Below are 23,646 nucleotides of genomic sequence, written 5' to 3' on the forward strand. Positions count from 1 at the left end.
ACAATGTTATATATTTTTGGCTTATTTTTAACAATTTTGAATTCACCATGATCACAACCATATACAACTCCAGCTGCCTGAGATAGGATCTGGATTTTGGTTCAAATGTTTATTTTAAGGTTTTTAGAGTGGAAGCAATTTAGGAAAAACAAAATTGCTACTTTGTATACATACACCTTGAATGGATAAAAATAATTTGTCAACTCTGTAAAACATCTCTGTCAGATTGTATTCTAAACGTCAGCTCGCTGAAAGATCAGAATTGTTATTGGGGATTTTCAAATTAATCATTTCATAGTTTACAAACGTTTGTATTGAACTTTTATTTTGAGGCAATATATCTTGAGTATTTGTTAACTTCGTCACTGACGGCTACCCCCTTAAGATGTTCTTTGTCAACGTATGCTTACACTATTGACGTATTTGCTGTGCTAGAGCTAAGGGATAATGTTTCCTTTTATAAATGTTTCAAGTTCTGAATCTAGAAAAACATGCCAAAATTCTGACAAAATTTGCCCTGAAGCATTATATAGCGCTATACAATAAAACAAGTTTGGATATTTGAATAATCTAATGTTAGAATTAAACCGCAGCGTCTTACTACTGAAAACGATTTTTCTAAAAGGCAATTTATGCTTGATCCGAAATGTGTTTGGAGGATGTGACTCAATCGCGGAGCTTCAGAGGCCAAATCAAGCTCCATACAGCTCCGCCATGCGCCTCTCAAATGTTGTAACTTTGTGGAAGGCTACTTAGAGCTTCGCTTTGACATGATTGGTTGGTGATGCGTGAGGCGGGAGGTCCTGTATAAACACCGCCAGCCTGCTCATTATTAGGCGGCAGATTGATGAGGGCAGCCTTTTCTGAGCTAAATTGATCAAGACGCACCACCACGTAAAACCTCATAATTCTGCCCAAAAACAATTTCTCTCAACCAGTAGCATATGTACTTTTTAGGTAAGCGCTGATGCCGCCCTTTGGTAAGCAATGCCCATTTTGTCAAAGGCACAAAATATTTAGCTTGTCCATTCCCAGCGCTCCACCGACGTTCTGTCCCCCCCAAAAATGAACATAAATCATGTATCAGATATAGTATAGGCTTTTTCTGGAGCCAACAGGCTGGACATAAAGTGTATGACAACGTAATGAGGACCTACACTTTTTTACATCATGCAGGTTTCTCCGATCAAATAGCCTAACCTAATTGGCGCTCAATCAAATAAACAAGGCGCTGTTAACAAACAACATATCCTAAAAACAGGACAGTTCAAAGTAAAATGGACAGTATGGAATTGACAATCACAAATTGTGTCCAGGAGTTTCACCCTATTGTCATGATCAGTGGTTTCAAGTTTGTATCTACATTTTTGACAAGCTGATCATAGCAAAAAATAAAATACTTCTGCATTTCCCGCTGTGTAAACACATTGCAAATAGGCTCGCGATAACTCTTGAAAAAGTTGGGTAGCTGATATTCAGAGTTTAAATAGCCACATTTATTTAGTCACGGGAATCAGGATGCAATGGCCTGTTTTACAAACGGTGGGCCTAAAACATGGACGGTTGAAATTTGGTGCAGTCCAGACAGACCTTGATTTCAACGTCCAATGACAGATTTTTAGTCCGGTCCGCACCAAATCTGAACCAATCATAGACGTCTATGTATGGTTCAGACTTTGTCCGGTCTGGACCAGACTTGATTTGGCCCAAACATAAACGTCTATAAATTACTTATTTTCAACTTTCATTCAGAACTGAAAATGAAACGGATTTCAACATCTGGAAAATACATATTTTTCAACGTCCGGAAAATATGCCTTTTCAACGTCCTGGAAAATAAACATTTTAAACATAGGGAAAAAAAACCTTTCCCCCTTTCATTCAGAACCTAAATTGAACCTAACTTCAAAGTCTGGAAAATTCGTATTTTAGACGTCTTTTCAACGTCATTTTGCTTACTGGAACTATTCTAGTTTTGCAGGGAGTCATTTTTGGACTCGCCAATGGCGGTAGAACGGCAAGGACCGGCCCTGTGTATAAACTAACTCCCTTCCTAGACAACTTCCTTCACAACAGCTCTGCAAAGAGCAATAAGTATGAATGCCCTGCCTTCTGCTGTAAATACTGCATGGCCAATGCAGACATCAGATTGACCATGAAGCGCCTTTAATTCTGCTAGTTTATACAAAACTCCCAAATTGTAGTCAAATAAATTCATATACTGACCCTTATGCGGTCAACGCTGATTGGTTCCTTACGCATGCATGCCTTGTGTACCGGAAGTGAATGTCGAGGACTGATGTGTCAGGGATTCTTTCAGCCGATGGTATGAAAGAAGATGGACACACTAAATAAACTGAAACAATTTGATGCATATCCGAAAACGCTTGAGGATTTCCGAATTAAAACATGTGGTGGAGCTACAGGTGAGTATTTTTGTGCAGAGTTCTAGTTACAAGCATAACACTAATACTATCCCCAATTGCTAGCAGTAGCATAACCCATTCATAGACGCTAACTACCTTGAGCGCCGATATTGACGATATTATCTTCTGGCCGGCGAACTTTTGTTAAGAGCCCCGACGCTCGTTCTGAACGTTAAAACGCATCCCTTGCGGTACGGTTTTTGGAAACGAAAGGAATGTACCTTTTCATATCACCCAGAAATAATCTTACATTACTACACATTTTATTGTTAGGGTTCCCACACAGCCATATTTCCATGTTAGAGCGCTTGTTTACGGAAAACAGACAGAAGGCAGAGGCGTACTAATTAGCTAGCTAAGTCTCCGAACACCTGTGTGTAAACGGAAAAAGATGCCACAAACGTGTTGTCACTGAAAAATACTGTCAGCTGCAACTGTTAAAATAGGCCACAGTAAGTGTATATTTAGCATTTGTGAAATTATTTTTATGTGAGGGCTTTATACGTTTCTAGAACCGTACCGTAGTTGAGAATCGATTCATGTCTGTATGGTAGTATTGGCTGTTTTGTCTGCCAGAGCGAATTCGCTTCTAAACAGAACATGTAAGGTCCTTGGACTATAGAGTACCATAGTATGAGTGTAATACCCATAAAACCTAGCGGCCAAACAGGGAAATGGTTACAATCGTTTTTCCACCATTCATTTTTACCATAGGGGATTCTAGAACCATTTAATAAGGTCTGTGTTTCGTGTAGGTTAATCCTGGTGTGACATTTTGATAACCGTGTAACTCTCTCAGACATGGTGACTTATCAATTTATTTGCCTGTACCCACAACAAATGAAACACAAATTAGCTGCTAATATGGCATTCATTAAGAACTACAAATGACATGATGATCTGGAGGAGACTGCCGAATTGAGACAACGGTAAAAATCTCTGGATTAAATATCTAATGTTAGCTAAATGTAGTAATTAATACATTGGCTACATTTCTTTATATTTATCTCTTAGCAAAGGTGCAAGCTAAAGATGATGTGCAGGAGCTTGCAGGGATTTGTTTTGATGCTAATTAGCATTTTCCAATCTGGAAAATGTATTATTTTTTTCCAAATAGAGCCGAATATCTTGATAAAATTCACCTAGTCAGAGAGAGATTTACATGGTTATCAAAACATCACTCCAGGGTAAGCCTACATGAAGCATATACCTTATGTTAAGTGTTTCTACATCTGGGGGGTAAACGGATGACTAGCTACTATAGTTTGCTAAAAATCAATGGGATTTGGTGATATTCTGACATGCATTTTTGTCTTTACCCCTTTTACAGTCACCATCATAAGTGGTCTCATCATGTTGATCCTGTTCTTCTCAGAGTTGCAGTATTATCTCACTAAGGAGGTGAGTTCATGTGATTTTTTTCTGAAAATAGTCAGGTACACTAGTGTAGGTATGCCAGCCAGGTATGTGGTTAAGAAGCTAGCTCTAGGGCCTCCCAAGTGGCGCAGTGCATCTCAGTGCTAGCTGTGCCACTAGAGAACCTGGTTCGAGTTCAGGCTCTGTCGCAGCCGGACCACGACCGGGAGAACCATGGGGGGGCGCACAGCGTCATCCAGGTTAGGGGAGGATTTGGCCAGCAGGGATGTTCCTGTCCCACTGCGCACTAGCGACTCCTGTGGCAGACCGGGCGCAATGCACACTGACACGGTCGCCAGTTGTACGGCGCTTCCTCCAACACATTGGTGCGGTTGGCTTCCGGGTTAAGCGGGCATTGTGTCAAGAAACAGTGCAGCATGGTTGAGTTGTGTTTCGGAGGACGCACGGCTCTCGACCTTCGCCTCTGTACAGGAGTTGTAGTGATGGGACAGGACTGTAAACTACTAATTGGATACTATGAAAGGCTAGCTCTGTGTGGACCACACTGAACGATTCTCTACGGGAGAACAGGCAACTAGGAGAACAATGGAGTTGAGCGGCGAATTGTGAGAGCGGACTGGAGTTCCAACATCGCATAAAATAAAGTTTTTATCAAAAGCATTATATTTCAGCACCCAAAGAATAGCTTGCATTTACACTAGTCGCCGCTCAACTCCACTGTAAATCGTTGAGTTTAGTCGGCTAGGAGAACAGGGAACTAAACATCTAGCTAGCTACTCTGTTTAGGTTCAAGCTTTGCATGTCACACTTATTCTAGTTTGTAAACTCCTAAGACAGACAGTGGTATTCAAACTTTCAGCCAAGCCCTTTGCGATTTAAAAAAAATGTCTAATTAAATATCAAGTAAAATGTTGGTCTGATTAATCAGGCTGTAATGCACGATTAATTGGTATATACAGCCTGAAACATTGGAGTGCAAAATCATTTAATGTTCCTTACAAGCCAGAATGTTGAATAAAAGTACATTTGAACTTTACTGGTTGTCTGTGCAACTGGTAGAGTAAGGAAAGTATTGCTTACCCAACTTTTTAAAGAGCTGGTAGGTTTGCCACTGCCAGCTGAATGTGAGGGAACGTAATTCGGTAGTGTTTACATCGGTTGTGTCAATAGATTTAAAATACACACCGGAAATACAAGCCAACAGAACCATATACCTACCAGCTCTCTAAAAAGTAGTGTAAACAATACTTTCATGTGGATATGTTGTAAAAAATGTAGGGCGGCTGCAGGACAAGCCGCACAGACAACCGTCAGAGTACATAAAAATATCTATATATTCAACATTCTGGTTTGTAAGGAACATTTACATGATTTTGCATTTCAATGTTTCAGGCTGTATATAACAATTAATTGTGTATTATAGACTGATTAATCAGACAGTTAATTTACACTCCATTGCCACCTGGGCAACTGGGAATAGTAAACATTTCAATGGTGGGTATAGTGCTAAAATAAAATGACTGGCCTATTTGAGGATGATTAGAATATAACAAATGTTGTGTTTTTCTTATTAAGCCATCTGTCATAACTTTTACCCACAATTCTTTGAAACTCCAGCTATTGGGCCCGGTCCACACTTTAAGTACACTGCTTTATGACTTGCAAAAATTAAAATAGTTCTGCCAACCCAGGTCCATCCTGAATTGTTTGTGGACACATCACGAGGAGACAAACTGAAAATCAACATTGATGTGATATTTCCTAACATGCCATGTGCCTGTAAGTAACTTTAGAAAAATACTTGTGTTCAGACCTAGCATGCATCATCACATAACTTACATGTGTACAATTAACCCCTATATGTGCTTGTTTATATGATATTATAAACAAGGACAAGGAACAAAATATGACATTTTATCTGAATGCGTAAGGTTAGGCCTACTTCAACTTAAAATTTTCGGTAATCTCTTTAGGAATGTACATGAAGCTATAGGGTAATTGCACAGTTGAAATATGACATTTGTAACACCACCTTGTCCTTCAGATCTAAGCATTGATGCCATGGATGTTGCTGGAGAGCAGCAGTTGGATGTGGAACACAACCTGTTCAAGCAAAGACTCGACAAGGAGAGCAATCCTGTCACTACAGAGGCAGAGAAGCACGGTAACCATCTTGTTAATTAGCTTGCTTGCAATTTCATTATATTTCTTGAAGAGCATTCTACACCTTGGAGAGCAGTGCGGTTTTCCCTCATGGGAAAATATAAGCTGTATGAATTGTATTAAATAGTTCATGTTTTTCACTGGGTCATGGAATTTGTTTTGTCATCTCATGTAGATTTGGGACAAGAGGAAGGTGACATTTTTGACCCCAGTAAGCTAGATCCTGAGCGCTGTGAAAGCTGTTACGGAGCAGAGATGGAAGATTTGAAGTGAGTTTCCAAGACATGAATGCCTTCCAAGGCATTACAGAACATACAGTGCATCTACTACACCATCTTCCCATGATGGAAAAGGGGGTTTCTCTGTCAATTTCATAATTAAAGTCCCTTGACTGTGAAATTGGACTTGCTACAAAGTATTTGAGGTTTTGTTTTAAAATATGACTGCCCCCCACCTTTTTAAGACCTTAGATATTTTTCAGAACATAGACCATGAATGAATTAGATTATCTATTGTCCAAAAATGTTATGTGACAATGACATATTTCCTGTGCTTTTCTGTAGGTGCTGTAACACCTGCGATGATGTACGAGAAGCCTATCGCAGGCGGGGTTGGGCCTTCAAGAACCCCGACACCATCGAACAGTGCAAGAGGGAGGGCTTCAGCCAAAAGATGCAGGAGCAGAAAAACGAGGGCTGCCAGATCTACGGCTTTCTGGAGGTCAACAAGGTAACTAGTCTTCAACGGATAATTTGGCTAAGTTCATAATCAAAAGAATAGTCAGTACTCGCACTCTGATTTACACTCCAAAAGGGGATGTTTTATTTCATGGCTGACAGTGTTTAAACCATTGCCTGGTCTTCAAATGGTCAGGTTAGAAACAACATGATTTGTTAGAAACAACAACAAATGAATCATCACTTTTTGGGAGCATAATTCTGTGTGGTTATTTAAAAATAAATAGGGATGGAAGTGTACTGTAACTGGGAGTTATATTTTGTGAGGTGCTTTAATGCATTTATATACATTTTCAATCTGCAAATATTATGTTCATTGTCTGTCTTTCTTTTAAACTCTTTGTCTGTTTTTTTGTTAGGTGGCAGGAAATTTCCACTTTGCCCCTGGAAAGAGTTTCCAGCAGTCCCATGTTCATGGTAAGACCTGCATTTTACTATCCTAAGTGTGGACAACCCAAATCTGATTTTCTTTCTGTATACAATCTTTTTTTCTGACTCCACAAATTTTATCAGATTTGTGCATTCATACTGATCTGAATTGGGCTGCCTATGTAAACGCAACCCTGGTCGAAATGGGTTGGTCCCCTTGTCTTATATCAATTATCAATTAAATAAGAATTCTGTTTTCCATCAATACCCATGACAGAAAGTCAATCCTCTGAATTGCACAAAGACAAACGGGTAGCAGACTGATTTGGGTTGTAAATCGAAAATTGCTTACTTGCTACCAGAAACACCTTGTGATTTATTAAAACAGTCTGTCTCAGACTAGGTACAGACCCTTTTGTAGTGTAGTTTGCCCCTAGCACATTCTCAGAGGATAGCAAGGAAAGACCAATGTTAACCGGTAAGTTCACTTGCAAGTCACTATGCCAGTAGGCATTTCTAGTGCATCCATAACTAATCTTTCCAGTAAAACACTCGTAAATCCTTTTGTAAATGGTGCATGTTTTTCTTTTTCATCATTCCTTTCGTTGTCTTATGCTAGACTTCTTCCGTTCTTTCCTAATAGGATCCGCTGCAATCTCAGTAATTAATTGTAGCTCTTTTTTTTCTCATGAAAACATCTGATCTTTATGGCAGAGGTGAAAATGTGTCAAACTAAGTAGCTCTTTTTTTCTACATATAAACGTAACGTTTTGACTGTAAATGGATAATTGACTCACTTGCTTTATCATTGTTGCCTACTGATAACACTAACTTACTAATCAAGTTATTTTGCATTGACACTTACACTCTGGATAAATATGAATGTGAAATGTATTAATTTGTTTGGCATACTGATCGCAAAACATTTATTGCAATGGATTTTACAAATTAAATCATGTTACTCGGCTTGACAGAAGTTGACAATTGCACTCCAACTGTGGAAGCGGGCATAAGAACAGAAGTCGTTACTATAAAAATTCTTACTGATGTAACCTTTGTAACTGTGTGACAATACAGGCATATTTGTCATTGAGGCACTGTTGTAATTTCATTTGCCCTAATAACTAATTTCTCAAGAATTGCTGATAGAGTAGCATGGTACATAACCAGATGAAGTTGTAGGCCCAAAGTACTATACTCTCAACTTGCTTGGAAGCATTGAAAGGTTTCTTTTGTCATCAACACAATGTACAGAAAGTATAGAGCAGAAGGATTCACCAGCTCAGTGCTGATTTTATTTGCTAGACTAGTACTACTGTCCATGTCTGCTTAAAGGCAGAAATAAGAGACAAGAATCCCTTTTTGATAAGAATTTGGCCTTATATGAAATACCAGATGTGATGAACCCCCTTCAGAGGCATATTGCCTTTGGCCAGCCTCTTTTTCTATGTAGCCCAACATGCGTCATATAGTGACTCTTCTCTCTTCTTTCTGCAGTGCACGCTGTGGAAAGTAAGTCCATCTTTTTGTAGCTTTTATTTTTGTAGTAAACGTCCCCCCCTTACCCTGGTCCCAGATCTGTTTGTGCTCCTCTATTCCCTTGCTGTCCTTGTCATGACAATGAGTTGGCGTAAGAGCACAAACAGACTGGCACTCAGGCCACATCCCTCCCTTCTAAATTGATCCAGTCAAATATCAAACTTTGTTTATGAAGAGGTTGTCAGTCAGAATTGACCCTGTTATTAAATTAAAGCCTAGCAAAGACAACCAAAGCTGCTTCTAACTTGTGGTTTAAAACAGTCCTTTTGAATAACCAGCGTGTGATTGTTGGTTTGATCTTTATTGGAGGTGGTACAAGCAGTAATCTAGATCACATTTCGGAGGGCTCAACAATTATAACTTGAAATGGGAGAGTCGTAGATTGAGTAGTAAGCCCTCATAACTGCCAGAACATAACTGATGATGCTATCACAGCATTACTAACATCTTGTCTCAAATTATTTTCAGTTCATGATCTGCAGAGTTTTGGACTAGACAACGTAAGTACATTTGACAAATCTTGTCTTGCCCAGGCAATGTTCTCCATACACGTGAGCACTTATTTGTGTTGTCCTACAGATCAACATGACTCACTTTATCAAGCATCTGTCCTTCGGGAGAGACTACCCTGGTATCGTCAATCCTTTGGATGGTACCGATGTTGCAGCACCACAAGGTTAGTCATCCCATTTATCAAAAGCCCCACACCAAACATTTGGCCTACTACCAGCAATTGAAATCACAGCATTTATTGACATAATTTCTCCATCGTTCTGGGACAAAGTGTGACATGGGAATGAGTTATGACAAAAGTCCCACTATGTAATTTTCAGTAAGTATGGTAGGTGGTCTCAGCAGCGGATGCCCATCCCAATGGACATAAATGTACCAAATGTGCCTCCACTCTGCATCATCGTCTTCCCAACTCCTCCCATCAGCTCTCTGCCTCTCATGCCAACCCTGAGGGAAGAAAAAATACAGCATTTGAACAAAATTTCAAAACAATCGAGTTCTATTGAACAAACCACAATATGCAGTGTGGATGCCTGCAACAAAAACATGTAAAGAAATATGATGCCCAAACACACTATTGCATTCTTACAAAGTGTATTGCATTTCAGTGTAGGCTTACTTGTAATAGGTAGATAGCTAGACGTTGGGTTAACTTAACTAACCTTAGACAGGAAAAGGTTCCAAACATGGCACCAGCTGCCATCCCAACAGCGAAGCCCATCATGAATCCCATTTTAATTCTGTCAATGCAGGCTGGCTGTTGCTGGCCATACGGTCCTACTGCCACTGGCATCTGTATTGAAAGAAAGCACAACCATCAAAATACATGGCAGGTTTATGAATCAGTTGCGCTAGCTAGGCGTTTGTAGCTAGCTTGCTACGTCGTAAGACTACACCAGTGGCTCAGCTTAAACTGTAAGTTAAGATAGCGGAGTTAGCTAGCTAAGCTATCAACGTTATTTGCCACCGAAAACAGATTGATATGTAGCTAATGTCACGAACGTTGTCCACCCTTTATCTCGAGCTTCTGTTTACCCAGCTAGCTAGCTGCGTTTTGGCTGGCTAACTGGTTTGCATGTCACCTAGGTCAGGCCTTGAAGACATTTGAAAAGATAGTTAACGCCCGACTATATATATTGTTCTATCATCACTATTATTCGCTCTAAGCAGCACTCACCTTGGTTTATTGCGTAATGTTAGTTATCGGTCACTAGAGAAGAAACCCCTTTTCGATGAGACTAGGTAGTTTGGAATGCTGTACTAACAGGCGGCCATTACTTGAGAGGATTGCGAAACCAACGCAGTGGAGACAAAGATCAGTTCGTGAACGATTCGTTTTTCTGAGTGAGTCGTTCATTTTAGTCGTTCCTTTGACCTGCTAGCTGCAATGAATTCTACACCAAGATTCAAACGCGTTCCGACCAACAACTCTGTCATATGTGCGCAGGAAAAATAGATAATGCTGCAGGCAGCATAGTGAACAGATTTTGTAAAATTTATTTCACCTTTATTTATCCAGGTAGGCTAGTTGAGAACAAGTTCTTATTTACAACTGCGACCTGGAATAGATAGTTGATAGCATGGTGCAAAAATGAATGCAATTGACTATTGAATGTTATGATGGACACAGCTTTGAAGAACCATAACATACAGACTCTGCTCAACAAACTCGAGAACGAATCGTTTGTGTTTCGCGAATGAATCACACTCACGGCAGTCAAGCAATGCATTTCGCCAAGAGTCGTTCACGATCTAGTCCTTTTGCGGCCAAACTAGATCTCCGTTTCAAATGTACCAATAAATAGTCGTATTTGTAAGCTTAGCATTCAACAAATGTACATTTGTTTAAAGCACGCTTCTACAAGTGTCACAAATGACTGCTCCAATAAACCCCTAATGATGAACGAGAGGCTTGTAGACTCGTGACTATTTCGAGGGGGTGTGGAAGAGAGAGAGAATGTGTTCATCGTTCGACGGTAGGGGTCCACCGTGCTCTGGGCTTTACTGACTCAAATGAACGAAGTTAGTCAACAGATTCGTTCTTCTGACTGGGCGAGTTGAAAATATTAGAATCAGTAAAAAAAAAAAAGAACTTCCGGTCACTTGATAGAAATTATAATTTTGTGAGCGTCGAGAACCGAATCACATCTGAAAGGATATACTGAAAATTTGAGCCCCAGGCATCGATTATCTGATAAGTTATACTAACATTCTCTGAAGATGGTAATTCTTGACTGATTTTTTTGTAATTATTTTTTTTGTAAATCAAAATGTATTTGTCACATGCGCCGAATACAACAGTAGTCCTTACCGTGAAATGTTTACTTACAAGCCCTTAACCAACAATGCCGTTTTAAGAAAATATTTAGCAAGCAGCAGCAGTGTAAAAACAGGGGGGGGGGGTCAATGCAAATAGTCCGGGTGGCCATTTGATTAATTGTTCAGTCTTATTGTCCTACAGATCAACATGATCTGTTAATGAGCCTTTTGGACCTAGACTTGGTGCTCCCCTACAGCTTGCTGTGCTGTAGCAGAGAGAACAGTCTATGACTTGAGTGACTGTAGTCTTTGCCCATTTTGGGGGCCTATCTCTGACACTGCTAGTAGAGGTCCTGGATGGCAGGAAGCTTGGCCCCAGTGATGTACTGGGCCGTACACACTACCCTCTGTAGCAGCCTTGTGGTCGTATGCCAAGCAGTTGACATACCAGGCGGTGATGCAACCAGGATGCTCTCGATGGTGCAGCTGTAGAACTTGTTGAGGATCTGGTCTCCTGAGTGGGAAAAGGCATTGTCGTGCCCTCTTCACGACTCTCTTGGTGTATTTGGAACATGGTAGTTTGGTGGTGATGTGGACACCAAGGAACTTGAAGCTCTCGACTCGCTCCACTACAGCCCCGTTGATGTGAATGTAATTTTGTCATGTAAATTTTTTATTTGAACTCGCATTTCACGATCTGAGATAATGGTAGGCAACATTTTAGGCTTTACATTAGAAATATGCAATTTTTCTTTTCATAAATGTTTAAGCACTGAATGAAGAGTTGTTTGTGAGCCAAGTGAATGGCTCTTTTAGGTGAACAGAGCAAAAAGATCCTGCTCACCAAAAAGACTCGGTGTGTAGCCTGCTAATTATGTGGTGTCAATCTATAGCACTACCCTGCGTTCATGCTGAGTGAAATGTTGCATTTCTGCAGACTACATGGGCTCTGCTGCTACACATTACAAAACAATCACTTGTTTTATTCCAGCATCCATGATGTATCAGTACTTTGTGAAGATTGTCCCAACCATCTACGTGAAATGGGATGGAGAGGTAAGTGAGTATACATTAGACATGACAGCTGTGAAATGAACTCGGGTGGGTAGTTATTGACCGTACCAACAAATTGTAGCTATTTGATGGAGTTAATTTAAATGTGATATAGCTATAAAATAAATTAAGGGAATTCATTATTGAATTGTTGTATATTTCCCTGTGCATGACTGTTTATGCATGCTAAGAAAGGTACTTAGGCTTAATGGACAAACAGGGAAGGCTTTTGTATTGCTTGTGTCTTACAGGTGGTTAAAACAAACCAATTCTCTGTGACCCGACATGAGAAAGTAGCCAACGGGCTGATCGGAGACCAGGGCCTACCTGGGGTGTTTGTATTATATGAACTCTCCCCCATGATGGTGAAATTCACAGAGAAACAGCGGTAGGTAGCTTAAAACAAAATTGAAAATCCATATACAGTTGAAGTCTACATACACCTTAGCCAAATACATTTAAACTCAGTTTTTCACAATTCTTGACATTTAATCCTCTTAAAAATTCCCTGTCTTAAGTCAGTTAGGATCACCACTTTATTTTAATAATGTGAAGTTGTTCGACGTTATGCGGAACATGTCCTAGTCCACGTGATCGAAGCAATCTTGAAGCATGGAATCCGATTGGTCGGACCAGCGATGGACAGACCTGAGCGCAGGTGCTTCCTGTTTCAGATTCTGTCTATAGGCTGGGAGCAACAAAATGGAGTCGTGGTCAGCTTTTCCAAAGGGAGGGCTTTATATGTGTCGCGGAAGTTAGAATAACAGTGATCTAGGGTTTTGCCAACCCTGGTAGCACAATCGATATGCTGATAGAATTTGGGGAGCCTTGTTTTCAGATTAGCCTTGTTAAAATCCCCAGCTACAATAAATGTAGCCTCAGGATATGTTGTTTACATAGAGTCGAATTAAGTCCTTTCAGCGCCGTCGATGTGTCTGCTTGGGGGGAATATACACAACTGTGATTATGAGCGAATAGAATTCTCTTGGTAGATAATGTGGTCGGCATTGTGAGGAATTCTAAGTCAGGTGAACAAAAGGACTTCAGTTCCTGTATGTTGTTATGATTGCACCACGTCTCGTTAATCATAAGGCAGACACCCCCGCCCTTCTCCTTACCAGAGAGTTGCTTGTTTCTGTCGGCGCGATGCGTGAAGAAACCAGGTGGCTGTACCGACTCAAATAGCATGTCTCGAGTGAGCCATGTTTCCATGAAACAAAGAACGTTACAATCTCTGATGTCTCTCTGGAAGGCAACTCTTGTTCGGATTTCGTCTACCTTGTTGTCAAGAGAATGGACATTGGCGAGTAGTATGCTCGGGGGCAGTGCGCGATGTGCCCGTCTACGGAGCCTGACCAGAAGACCGCTCCGTCTGCCCCTTCTACGGCGTCGTTGTTTTGGGTCGCCGGCTGGGATCCGATCAATTGTCCTGGGTGGTAGGCCAAACAGAGGATCCACTTTCGGGAAAGTCGTATTCCTGGTCGTAATGTTGGTGAGTTGACATTGCTCTTATATCCAATAGTTCCTCCCGACTGTATGTAATAAAACCTAAGATTTTCTGGGGTAGCATTTTAAGAAATAACACACAAAAAAAACTAAATACTGCATAGTTTCCCTGGAAAGCGATGCGGCTATCTCTGTCGGCGCCGGGGGAGTGAATGATGTTTTGAGATGTTGCTTCAATATATCCATATAATTTTCCTCCCTCATGATGCCATCTCTTTTGTGAAGTGCACCAGGCCCTCATGCAGCAAATAACCCCCACAACATGATGCTGCCACCCCCGTGCTTCACGGTTGTGATGTGTTCTTCGGCTTGCAAGCCTCCTCCTTTCTCCTCCAAACATAACGATGGTCGTTATGGCCAAACATTTCTATTTTTGTTTCATCAGACCAGAGGACATTTCGCCAAAAAGTATGATATTTTTCCCCATGTGCAGTTGCAAACCGTAGTCTCGCTTTTTTATGGTGGTTTTGGAGCAGTGGCTTCTTCCTTGCTGAGCGGCCTTTCAGGTTACAGTGCCTTGCGAAAGTATTCGGCCCCCTTGAACTTTGCGACCTTTTGCCACATTTCAGGCTTCAAACATAAAGATATAAAACTGTATTTTTTTGTGAAGAATCAACAACAAGTGGGACACAATCATGAAGTGGAACGACATTTATTGGATATTTCAAACTTTTTTAACAAATCAAAAACTGAAAAATTGGGCGTGCAAAATTATTCAGCCCCCTTAAGTTAATACTTTGTAGCGCCACCTTTTGCTGCGATTACAGCTGTAAGTCACTTGGGGTATGTCTCTATCAGTTTTGCACATCGAGAGACTGAAATTTTTTCCCATTCCTCCTTGCAAAACAGCTCGAGCTCAGTGAGGTTGGATGGAGAGCATTTGTGAACAGCAGTTTTCAGTTCTTTCCACAGATTCTCGATTGGATTCAGGTCTGGACTTTGACTTGGCCATTCTAACACCTGGATATGTTTATTTTTGAACCATTCCATTGTAGATTTTGCTTTATGTTTTGGATCATTGTCTTGTTGGAAGACAAATCTCCGTCCCAGTCTCAGGTCTTTTGCAGACTCCATCAGGTTTTCTTCCAGAATGGTCCTGTATTTGGCTCCATCCATCTTCCCATCAATTTTAACCATCTTCCCTGTCCCTGCTGAAGAAAAGCAGGCCCAAACCATGATGCTGCCACCACCATGTTTGACAGTGGGGATGGTGTGTTCAGCTGTGTTGCTTTTACGCCAAACATAACGTTTTGCATTGTTGCCAAAAAGTTCAATTTTGGTTTCATCTGACCAGAGCACCTTCTTCCACATGTTTGGTGTGTCTCCCAGGTGGCTTGTGGCAAACTTTAAACTACACTTTTTATGGATATCTTTAAGAAATGGCTTTCTTCTTGCCACTCTTCCATAAAGGCCAGATTTGTGCAATATACGACTGATTGTTGTCCTATGGACAGAGTCTCCCACCTCAGCTGTAGATCTCTGCAGTTCATCCAGAGTGATCATGGGCCTCTTGGCTGCATCTCTGATCAGTCTTCTCCTTGTATGAGCTGAAAGTTTAGAGGGACGGCCAGGTCTTGGTAGATTTGCAGTGGTCTGATACTCCTTCCATTTCAATATTATCGCTTGCACAGTGCTCCTTGGGATGTTTAAAGCTTGGGAAATATTTTTGTATCCAAATCCGGCTTTAAACTTCTTCACAACAGTATCTTGGACCTGCCTGGTGTGTTCCTTGTTCTTCATGATGCTCTCTGCGCTTTTAACGGACCTCTGAGACTATCACAGTGCAGGTGCATTTATACAGAGACTGGATTACACACAGGTGGATTGTATTTATCATCATTAGTCATTTAGGTCAACATTGGATCATTCAGAGATCCTCACTGAACTTCTGGAGAGAGTTTGCTGCACTGAAAGTAAAGGGGCTTAATAATTTTGCACGCACAATTTTTCAGTTTTTGATTTGTTAAAAAAGTTTGAAATATCCAATAAATGTCGTTCCACTTCATGATTGTGTCCCACTTGTTGTTGATTCTTCACAAAAAAATACAGTTTTATATCTTTGTTTGAAGCCTGAAATGTGGCAAAAGGTCGCAAAGTTCAAGGGGGCCGAATACTTTCGCAAGGCACTGTATGTCGATATGGGACTCGTTTTACTGTGGATATAGATACTTTTGCATCTGTTTCCTCCAGCATCTTCACAAGGTCCTTTGCTGTTGTTCTGGGATTTATTTGCACTTTTCGCACCAAAGTACATTCATCTCTAGGAGACCGAACGCATCTCCTTCCTGAGCGGTATGACGGCTGCGTGGTCCCATGGTGTTTATACTTGCAAACTATTGTTTGTACAGATGAATGTGGTACCTTCAGGCATTTGGAAATTCCTCCCAAGGATGAACCAGACTTGGGGAGATCTACAATTTTTTTTCTGAGGTCTTGGCTGATTTCTTTAGATTTTCCCATGATGTCAAGCAAAGAGGCACTGAGTTTGAAGGTAGGCCTTGAAATACATCCACAGGTACACCTCCAATTGATTCAAATGATGTCAATTAGCCTATCAGAAGCTTCTAAAGCAATGACATCATTTTCTGGAATTTTCCAAGCTGTTTTAAAGGCACAGTCAACTTAGTATATGTAAACTTCTGACCCACTGGAATTGTGATACAGTGAATGATAAGTGAAATAATCTGTCTGTAAACCATTGTTGGAAAAGTAGATGTTCTAACTGGCCAAAACTATAGTTTGATAACAAGAAATTGGTGGAGTGGTTGATCAATTTGTTTTAATGACTCCAACATAAGTGTATGTAAACTTCCGACTTCAACTGTAGCATTGTCATTGTGTAGCCTATTTAAATAATAAGATGTGTGTTACATCTAACATGTTTGCTCTTTTTTCAGATCATTCACTCATTTTCTTACAGGAGTGTGTGCCATCATAGGGGGTGTTTTTACAGGTGGGCACCTCTGCATTCAGACAAACAAAAGGGTGTAATGGGTTTGCTAAAGATGTTGCATAAAGCTTATATCATTATTAAATGTTTTTTTAATTGTTATCACTGGGATGTGATGTTTTGACTTTCCCATTTTACAAATACAGTACACATAGAAAACACATTTTTCACTCACTACATCTTCAATATAATTTAATCTAGTTTATAATTAGTGATGGCTTTCTCAGTTTGGAGGTACCATGCAGTATTGGAGGTAGATGTTTTTCATTTGTTGGAATTAACCATATGGACAGTGGTTCTACTGTATGTGTGTCAGATATGTCATTTTATATACTGTATCTTGTATCTTTTTCCCAGTGGCTGGACTCATTGATTCATTGATATACCACTCTGCAAAAGCCATCCAGAAGAAGATTGAACTGGGCAAAGCATCTTAGTGGAGTGTTTGACACGAGCAAACCAGCCTGTTCATCAGTCTCCGGAGGGGCCTATCTGGAAAGGGGAAGTGACTACAAACTGACTCACGCTTCCTAACATGGCAAAAAACACTAAGAATCTGAAAAATCTCCCTCAATATGGAAAGGAACTTTGACTGCTGTGTCTCCCATGTTGTTCGTTTTACATCCCCACCCATACAAAGAATGAAAGACAGAATCACTGACCAGAAGAGGGACTTAACAGAATTTTTTGAACTCATTTGATTCAACCCCAGTCCTAACAAACTGATATTTTATTTTGCCAATCTCAGCTACCTTAAACATACTTTAGTGGCCATTGGACATATTTATCCTTGTGTTTATCCCAAGCCTTAATTTCTAAATATGTACCCTTCTTTTACATGTGTATTGCTTCCCCATCACAAATTAAGTATTTGATATGATATGCGACCCGGGCAGGGTGAATGTGTTTTTTAATGTGTTCAGGGGTGTATTCATTGGTGCAAACTGAAGCAAAATGTTTGGCAATGGAAATGGGAATCTCTTATTGGACAAGTTCAGGTAGGTCCCTCCCCGTTTTGGCCTGTTTGCTTCCAGTTGGTTCTTAGTGAATACCCCAGAGTGATGGAAGCTCTGCCTGTTGTTGAGGACTACTTGAGGAGACTGGATTATGCAGTTTAATAATGTTTTTGTTCATTTGTTGTGATTGCACATTTTGAGATCCTATTCAGGGGCCTGGGTTGAGTGAAGGAGTGTGTGTGCAAGAGTGCACACGTGTGTGAGCGCATGTGTTGTCTGGTGCTGTGCACAGCCTATTTTGTGTGTGGGAGAGATGTATTTATATGTTGATTGTCCCAAACTGTTTTTAAAATGACAAATAAATGTTGAATACACCAGCCTGTAATGTAATGATTTGTCTGACATTTTGTGTACACAATGTGTCCTCTGTCTAATTCCTGTCCCAGGAACAACCACAAGTGACAGATTTCAGAGATCTAGAACCCTTAACTGAAAAATGTATGGAATTTATTTGAACTCACTTGCTTATGGCTTGCTTTAGCTCTTTGCCCTTCATATAATTATATACAGCTGAAGGGGACCATTTATTTGTGTTAGGGGTTTCTTATTGAACACTTAAATACAATTGTAAACTGGCTGGTTTGAGCCCTGAGTGCTGATTGGTTGACAGCTGTGGTATACCACGGGTAAAATAAATTTATTTTAACTGCTTTAATTACTTTGATAACCAGTTTGTAATAGCAATAAGGCGCCTTGGGGGTTTGTGACATATGACCAATACACCACGGCTAAGGGCTGTGTCCAGGCACTGTGTTTCGTCGCGCTTAAGAACAGCCCTTAGCCGTGGTATATTGGCCATATACCACAACCCCTCGGGCCTTATTGCTTAAGTATTGTACATGACTTTATTTTCATCCCTCTTCTGGGCCTTGACTAATTGACTTCTTCTCTAGTGTGAAGTACTTAGTCATCATTACAATAAAAAGATAAGGGTCCTGCTATACAAGTTAGAGACCTTACGGTCTACTCTGTTGTGAAAGGACTACTGATATCTGTGGAATGTCAGTGATAATGTCACTTCCTCTCCAAGCTCATGTGCAATAGCTTAAGGACAAAAGGTTACCAACCAAATGATCACTAGCTGTATGAGCCTATAGCGAGCGGTCTCTTCAGTGATATCTTTGTCGAAGTAGGCTACTGTTCAATATCCTTTCCAAATGAGCTGAGGTTTTATGTTTCAGCCACAAGGGGGAGCACCGGTTCTTTCAATATACCCAGCTAAGTACGCTAATAATTGTGGGAATTAAAAAAATGAGTGAAATACCATCCTAGACAGCTGAATAACATTATTGTGAGTAACTTCCTGTATATGTGTCACAGCCACGTATCTATGAGCCATCTTGCTCGTGAATGGCTTATTTTTAAACGGGGGCCCAATGTTGACCCACAATATGCCTGTACAAATGCATTATTCCGTAGTTCCACTCATACAATGCTAATTCCCTGGGGAGTCTACAGCTGGAATTGCATTTCCATTGCATGTATTCACTGGAAGCTCGGCCTCTAACTCCCACATCCTGCCGTTTGGATTGTGATGCAATCATCCACACAAGAGCATGAGGGGCGCTAAGCAAACGGCTTTGAAAAGTTGCGGATGTTTTTTTGAGCTTAGCTGGGAGCTGTATGAGTCTGGTGAAAGGAAAGGCAATGTCAGTGAATCTGGCTCATGCCCATCACAGCCGGCGTATTTGGAGTGTGAGAGAGGATAGGATTGTCTATGACACGATTCAATGACCACTATTTCAAATGGATACTCAAAAAGAAGTGATTCACAACCTCTTTTAGTTAATAAACCCCCAATCACAATTTGTTCTACCCAAAGTGTGACTGATCATTCAGCCTATGTTCTTATGAGTCTTGCCAAGTACCCCCTGTGGATAGGCCAGGTACCCCCTGGTACCCCCTATTGCTCTAAGGCATAAGTATAGGGGGTGGAGAAAGAAAGGGAAAGTATAGGCCTATAGTGTAGGGTTTAGCTGACTTGAAAAAAGGTGCTGTTACAACTTTGACTTCAATCATTTCCCTGTGACAGACACAAAACATAATTTTCCCAGCTATCTTACTCATCAATGTCACACAGAGCAACTGAACACAGAGAGAAAAATATGACAATTTCGTTGAACAGGTAGGCGACGAGTGGCCTACATTTCACACTACATTAACACCAGGCTAAATGGGGCCTTTTGAATGAATGAAGCTGTTATGGGCCTCTCCAATTAGTTAGTCATATACTTTTGATTTCATTTTGGAAATGTAAAAGTGAGACACAAAGAAAACCTATGCGGTCTGTATGTTTCCTAAGCCAGAAAATCAGCATCTAAATCCAGTGTTACAATTAAATAAATGAAGCATGTCATCCATATGTCATATGTTTTGTACTACCAAGTGCACATAGTGGACAAATGCGCACTTGGTAGTACAAGGATTCTTTACTGTACAGTAGTAGTGCAAAATCTACACTGGCCAGTCGTTTTATAGTGGAGGTGATTGTGGAGTTTAGACCAACAACAACAAAAGTTCTGCCTGGACGAGTGCTGCATATCAAGCGCTTACATCATTGGAAATCTATGACAAGGATTTGGATCCATGACAAGCATCGCTATGACAATAGATTTTCCAGGATAATCAAATCGCATTTAAAGTGCTATTTGACTTTGGGCACCCTTGTAATCTTTTTTTTATTTATTTTACCTTTATTTAACTAGGCAAGTCAGTTAAGAACAAATTCTTGTTTTCAATGACGGCCTAGGAACATTGGGTTAACTGCCTGTTCAGGGGCAGAATGAAAGATTTGTACCTTGTCAGCTCGGGGGTTTGAACTTGCAACCTTCCGGTAACAAGTCCAACGCTCACTAACCACTACCCTGCCGCCTACGAGGCTAATCTTGAACAAATCACTAGATGGGGGACTACATAAAGTGACCAAACCACAGATTATTCAGACTTCACCCACTCTTCTAAACAGAGGGCAGAGGGTTCGGAGAGACAGAGAAAAGACAGAGGTAGTGGGGGGTGAACATTTAAAAACAGCTTACTTACCCTTAATTCTCAATGCATTCCTCATTGATTGCTGTGTTGGCTTGGGGGTCTTTCAGGGATGCAAGAGGGCATTCAGGCCAGCAATTGAACAGTGGATAAGAATAAAGCTGTATTGATTGGCAAATGGTCTTGGGTATGCGCATGAGTGGGGGAGACATGGGTAGCACCCAGGTGTGATGGGGGCAGGGGTCCTCTGCTGCAGCATTGAATGTCATAAGATAACTGTAGGGGATGGTGGTTGCTGTGAACTTCTTTTGACCAGAGCTCTAAGGGCACTTGACAAAAGTAGTGCTCTAAATTGGGTCTAGAACGTTTTCCAAATGGCACCCTATTCTCTATATAGCAGACTACTTTTGTCAAATGCCTATAGAGCTCTGGTCAAAAGAAGTGCTCTATGTAGGGAATATGGTGCCATTTGGGAAGCACCCAGTGACTCCCTCCTCATATAGCAGCAAATTACAGTCGAGATACAGTCAGGTGCAAAAGTAGGAGTATGCAAAAGTATGTTCTTAGAGAGCTTATGTAACAGAGATAAGAACGTGCCATAAGCTCACTTCACAGCTAGCTTGAAATGTTGCCAATGGAGCTATTGAATATAATTATTTTCAATATTTCAAGTGATTGGTACATTGTCAAGTAGGACTGTCATGTTTGTTTGCAATCACAAGACCACTGGTTTGAGTCCGGTATGGGGACAGGGAAAGTCAAGGAAGCTATAGTGTTAGCCAGAGGTGTGGACTCGAGTCACATGACTTGGACTCGAGTCACAAATATGATGACTTGCAACTCGACTTTGACTTTAACACCAATGACTCGTGACTTGACTTGGACTTGAGCCTTTTGACTAGATCTGACTTGATACCCTCCCCAAGCCCAAATAGTAAAAATGATGCTATTAAAAAAAATGTGCAGCGCATCAACTCTTCATTTAACGGATTACAGTTTGAATCGGACAGCAGCCAATCAAATTGTGCCAGCTGCGAAAAAGTTGTGCGTGACAGTGCAGAGGAACGTCAGCGGGTGAATTCAGATGGAGCCCTTGGAAAGATGATACCCCAAATTAGTATTTTCGGATATAAAGACACGCTGTATCAACAAAAAACAGATTGCAACTTGCAAAACATGCGGGAAGAAAATTATAGACAGAGGAGTAACAATTTCCAACTTTGTTCGACATTTGAAGCTGCACAAAGAACGGTAAGTCGTGGCTAATATTGCCGACAGCTATATATTTTATTACTTTAAGAGTGTATCATGTAGGCTAACATGACACACAGTCAGTCAGTGCGGGAACGTGATCAATTAGCCTACTGTTACCACACAGAGTGTGTGTGTGTGTGTGTGTGTGTGTGTGTGTGTGTTAATGTTGGGTGACTGTGTACAAGCCTACATCGCCAGATTGCTCCCCATAGTGATCCTCGATAGTCGATCACTATGGGGGGGGGTCTCATGGAAATATAACATTTATTTGGAAAGTAATAAATATATAGATATTTTAAAACCATTCGTGATTTGCGTAAATGTAATATACTAACTATTACTCTTGATAAAAATATGAAATGGTATTACATTTGGTGAAGAGCACATTATGGCTTGTTTAGGACTCAAAACTCAAAGTTTAGGACTTGAGACTTGACTTGAGACTTGACTTGAGACTTGATTTGATACTTGACGGTCTTGACTTGAGACTTGACTCGGGCTTGCCTGGTTTGACTTGGGACTTGAGACTTGTAAAACAATGACTTGGTCCCACCTCTGATGTTATAGCAGCACACTGACGTCGGTTTCACTTACAGCTTTTCATTCCCCCCCATTCTTCATATAGATTTATTTGACACAACTAACTCTGCTTGATATAGGCAGAGAAGGGACACCGTTGTTCCATTTTGACATATATTTTTTCCACTCCTATATTACTTCATTTCAGAATAACTTTTACATGGATTCAGTTTTTACATGAGATTGAGGACATTTGTCAGCAGCCTACGCTTCTTATATGAGCCAAGGGCTTAAGTAATATAAGCCAAGTCAAGTTTTTATGCTACATAAAGAGTAAGCTCAAATGCCAATTAGGTAATTGCAACATAGAAATTGCATCCATGTAGAAGAAGTTATTCTCGTAATAAAGCAATGGAAAGCTATGGCGAAATGCTAAAGAGCATACATTTTTTTCATCATTTGGAACTATTTGGAACCACATTGCAAGGCTAGAGTGTCCAGCAGTGCTAGGCTGGAGTATCTGCTGGGCCCCTCTTCACTCTTAGTGTGAAACAGGCTGTGAAATGTTAGGAGTTCAGTGGGTCATGAGAATATTGGCTCCCTGACCCTCCCATTCTTGAAAGGACTTAGGTGAACTTTCACCAAAAAAAAATCTTGCTCTCAGAATAATTTGTTAAATAGAATTCCATACAGCTTTTTTTTGCATTTTATTGATATTGGACACATTTTATACATATTCATATGAATGATTGATATCCAATCAATTTCTGTCACGTGCAGTGCTATCCATAATTTCAGTTTTCAACGCTGCCAATATTTCCGTTTTCTTGATTGTCCATAATTGAGTTTCATAATGAATTGAGGCTCATAATACATTGAATCGGCAAAGCCCCTATGTGCATAGGCAAGCCATATTTTGGCAAGTCATATTTCATCAGGCCCATATAGCAGCACACACACTGTTAAATTTCATGACACTC

At 40.5% G+C, this 23,646-nt stretch overlaps 2 protein-coding genes across 3 annotated transcripts; one reads left to right on the forward strand and one right to left on the reverse strand.

Moving 5' to 3' along the window:
* Positions 1 to 2,271: 2,271 nt before the first annotated feature.
* On the forward strand, positions 2,272 to 18,225 carry LOC139370684 (ERGIC and golgi 3). Of its 2 annotated transcripts, XM_071110306.1 has the most exons (14): positions 2,274 to 2,426; positions 3,757 to 3,827; positions 5,495 to 5,582; positions 5,848 to 5,967; positions 6,142 to 6,235; positions 6,530 to 6,695; positions 7,063 to 7,120; positions 8,570 to 8,584; positions 9,080 to 9,111; positions 9,191 to 9,287; positions 12,375 to 12,439; positions 12,688 to 12,824; positions 16,840 to 16,895; positions 17,250 to 18,225. In XM_071110306.1, the coding sequence occupies exons 1-14, from the start codon at positions 2,339 to 2,341 to the stop codon at positions 17,327 to 17,329; spliced, it is 1,167 nt and encodes a 388-aa protein (XP_070966407.1). In that variant the 5' UTR covers positions 2,274 to 2,338; the 3' UTR covers positions 17,330 to 18,225. The 2 variants fall into 2 exon arrangements, with proteins under 2 accessions (XP_070966409.1, XP_070966407.1); XM_071110308.1 differs by lacking the exon at positions 8,570 to 8,584 and having other exon boundaries at positions 2,272 to 2,426.
* Positions 9,345 to 10,440, reverse strand: LOC139370685 (reactive oxygen species modulator 1). The gene is made up of 3 exons (XM_071110309.1): positions 10,302 to 10,440; positions 9,787 to 9,917; positions 9,345 to 9,571 (listed from the first exon to the last, which is right to left on the reverse strand). Exons 2-3 carry the CDS (start codon positions 9,915 to 9,917, stop codon positions 9,463 to 9,465), a joined length of 240 nt encoding a protein of 79 aa, XP_070966410.1. The 5' UTR covers positions 10,302 to 10,440; the 3' UTR covers positions 9,345 to 9,462.
* Positions 18,226 to 23,646: the final 5,421 nt, after the last annotated feature.

This window comes from Oncorhynchus clarkii, chromosome 17 (assembly GCF_045791955.1).
Source record: "Oncorhynchus clarkii lewisi isolate Uvic-CL-2024 chromosome 17, UVic_Ocla_1.0, whole genome shotgun sequence".
NCBI classification, from domain to species: domain Eukaryota; kingdom Metazoa; phylum Chordata; class Actinopteri; order Salmoniformes; family Salmonidae; genus Oncorhynchus; species Oncorhynchus clarkii.

Excerpts from the sequence above, each read along its gene's own strand:
- LOC139370684 (XM_071110306.1), top strand. The coding sequence starts at position 2,339 with ATGGACACACTAAATAAACTGAAACAATTTGATGCATATCCGAAAACG. Across the intron at positions 5,583-5,847 it reads TCCTAACATGCCATGTGCCT|ATCTAAGCATTGATGCCATG; the intron begins GTAAGTAACTTT and ends CTTGTCCTTCAG. Across the intron at positions 9,112-9,190 it reads AGAGTTTTGGACTAGACAAC|ATCAACATGACTCACTTTAT; the intron begins GTAAGTACATTT and ends GTTGTCCTACAG.
- LOC139370685 (XM_071110309.1), bottom strand. The coding sequence starts at position 9,917 with ATGCCAGTGGCAGTAGGACCGTATGGCCAGCAACAGCCAGCCTGCATT. Across the intron at positions 9,572-9,786 it reads GGAACCTTTTCCTGTCTAAG|GGTTGGCATGAGAGGCAGAG; the intron begins GTTAGTTAAGTT and ends TTCTTCCCTCAG.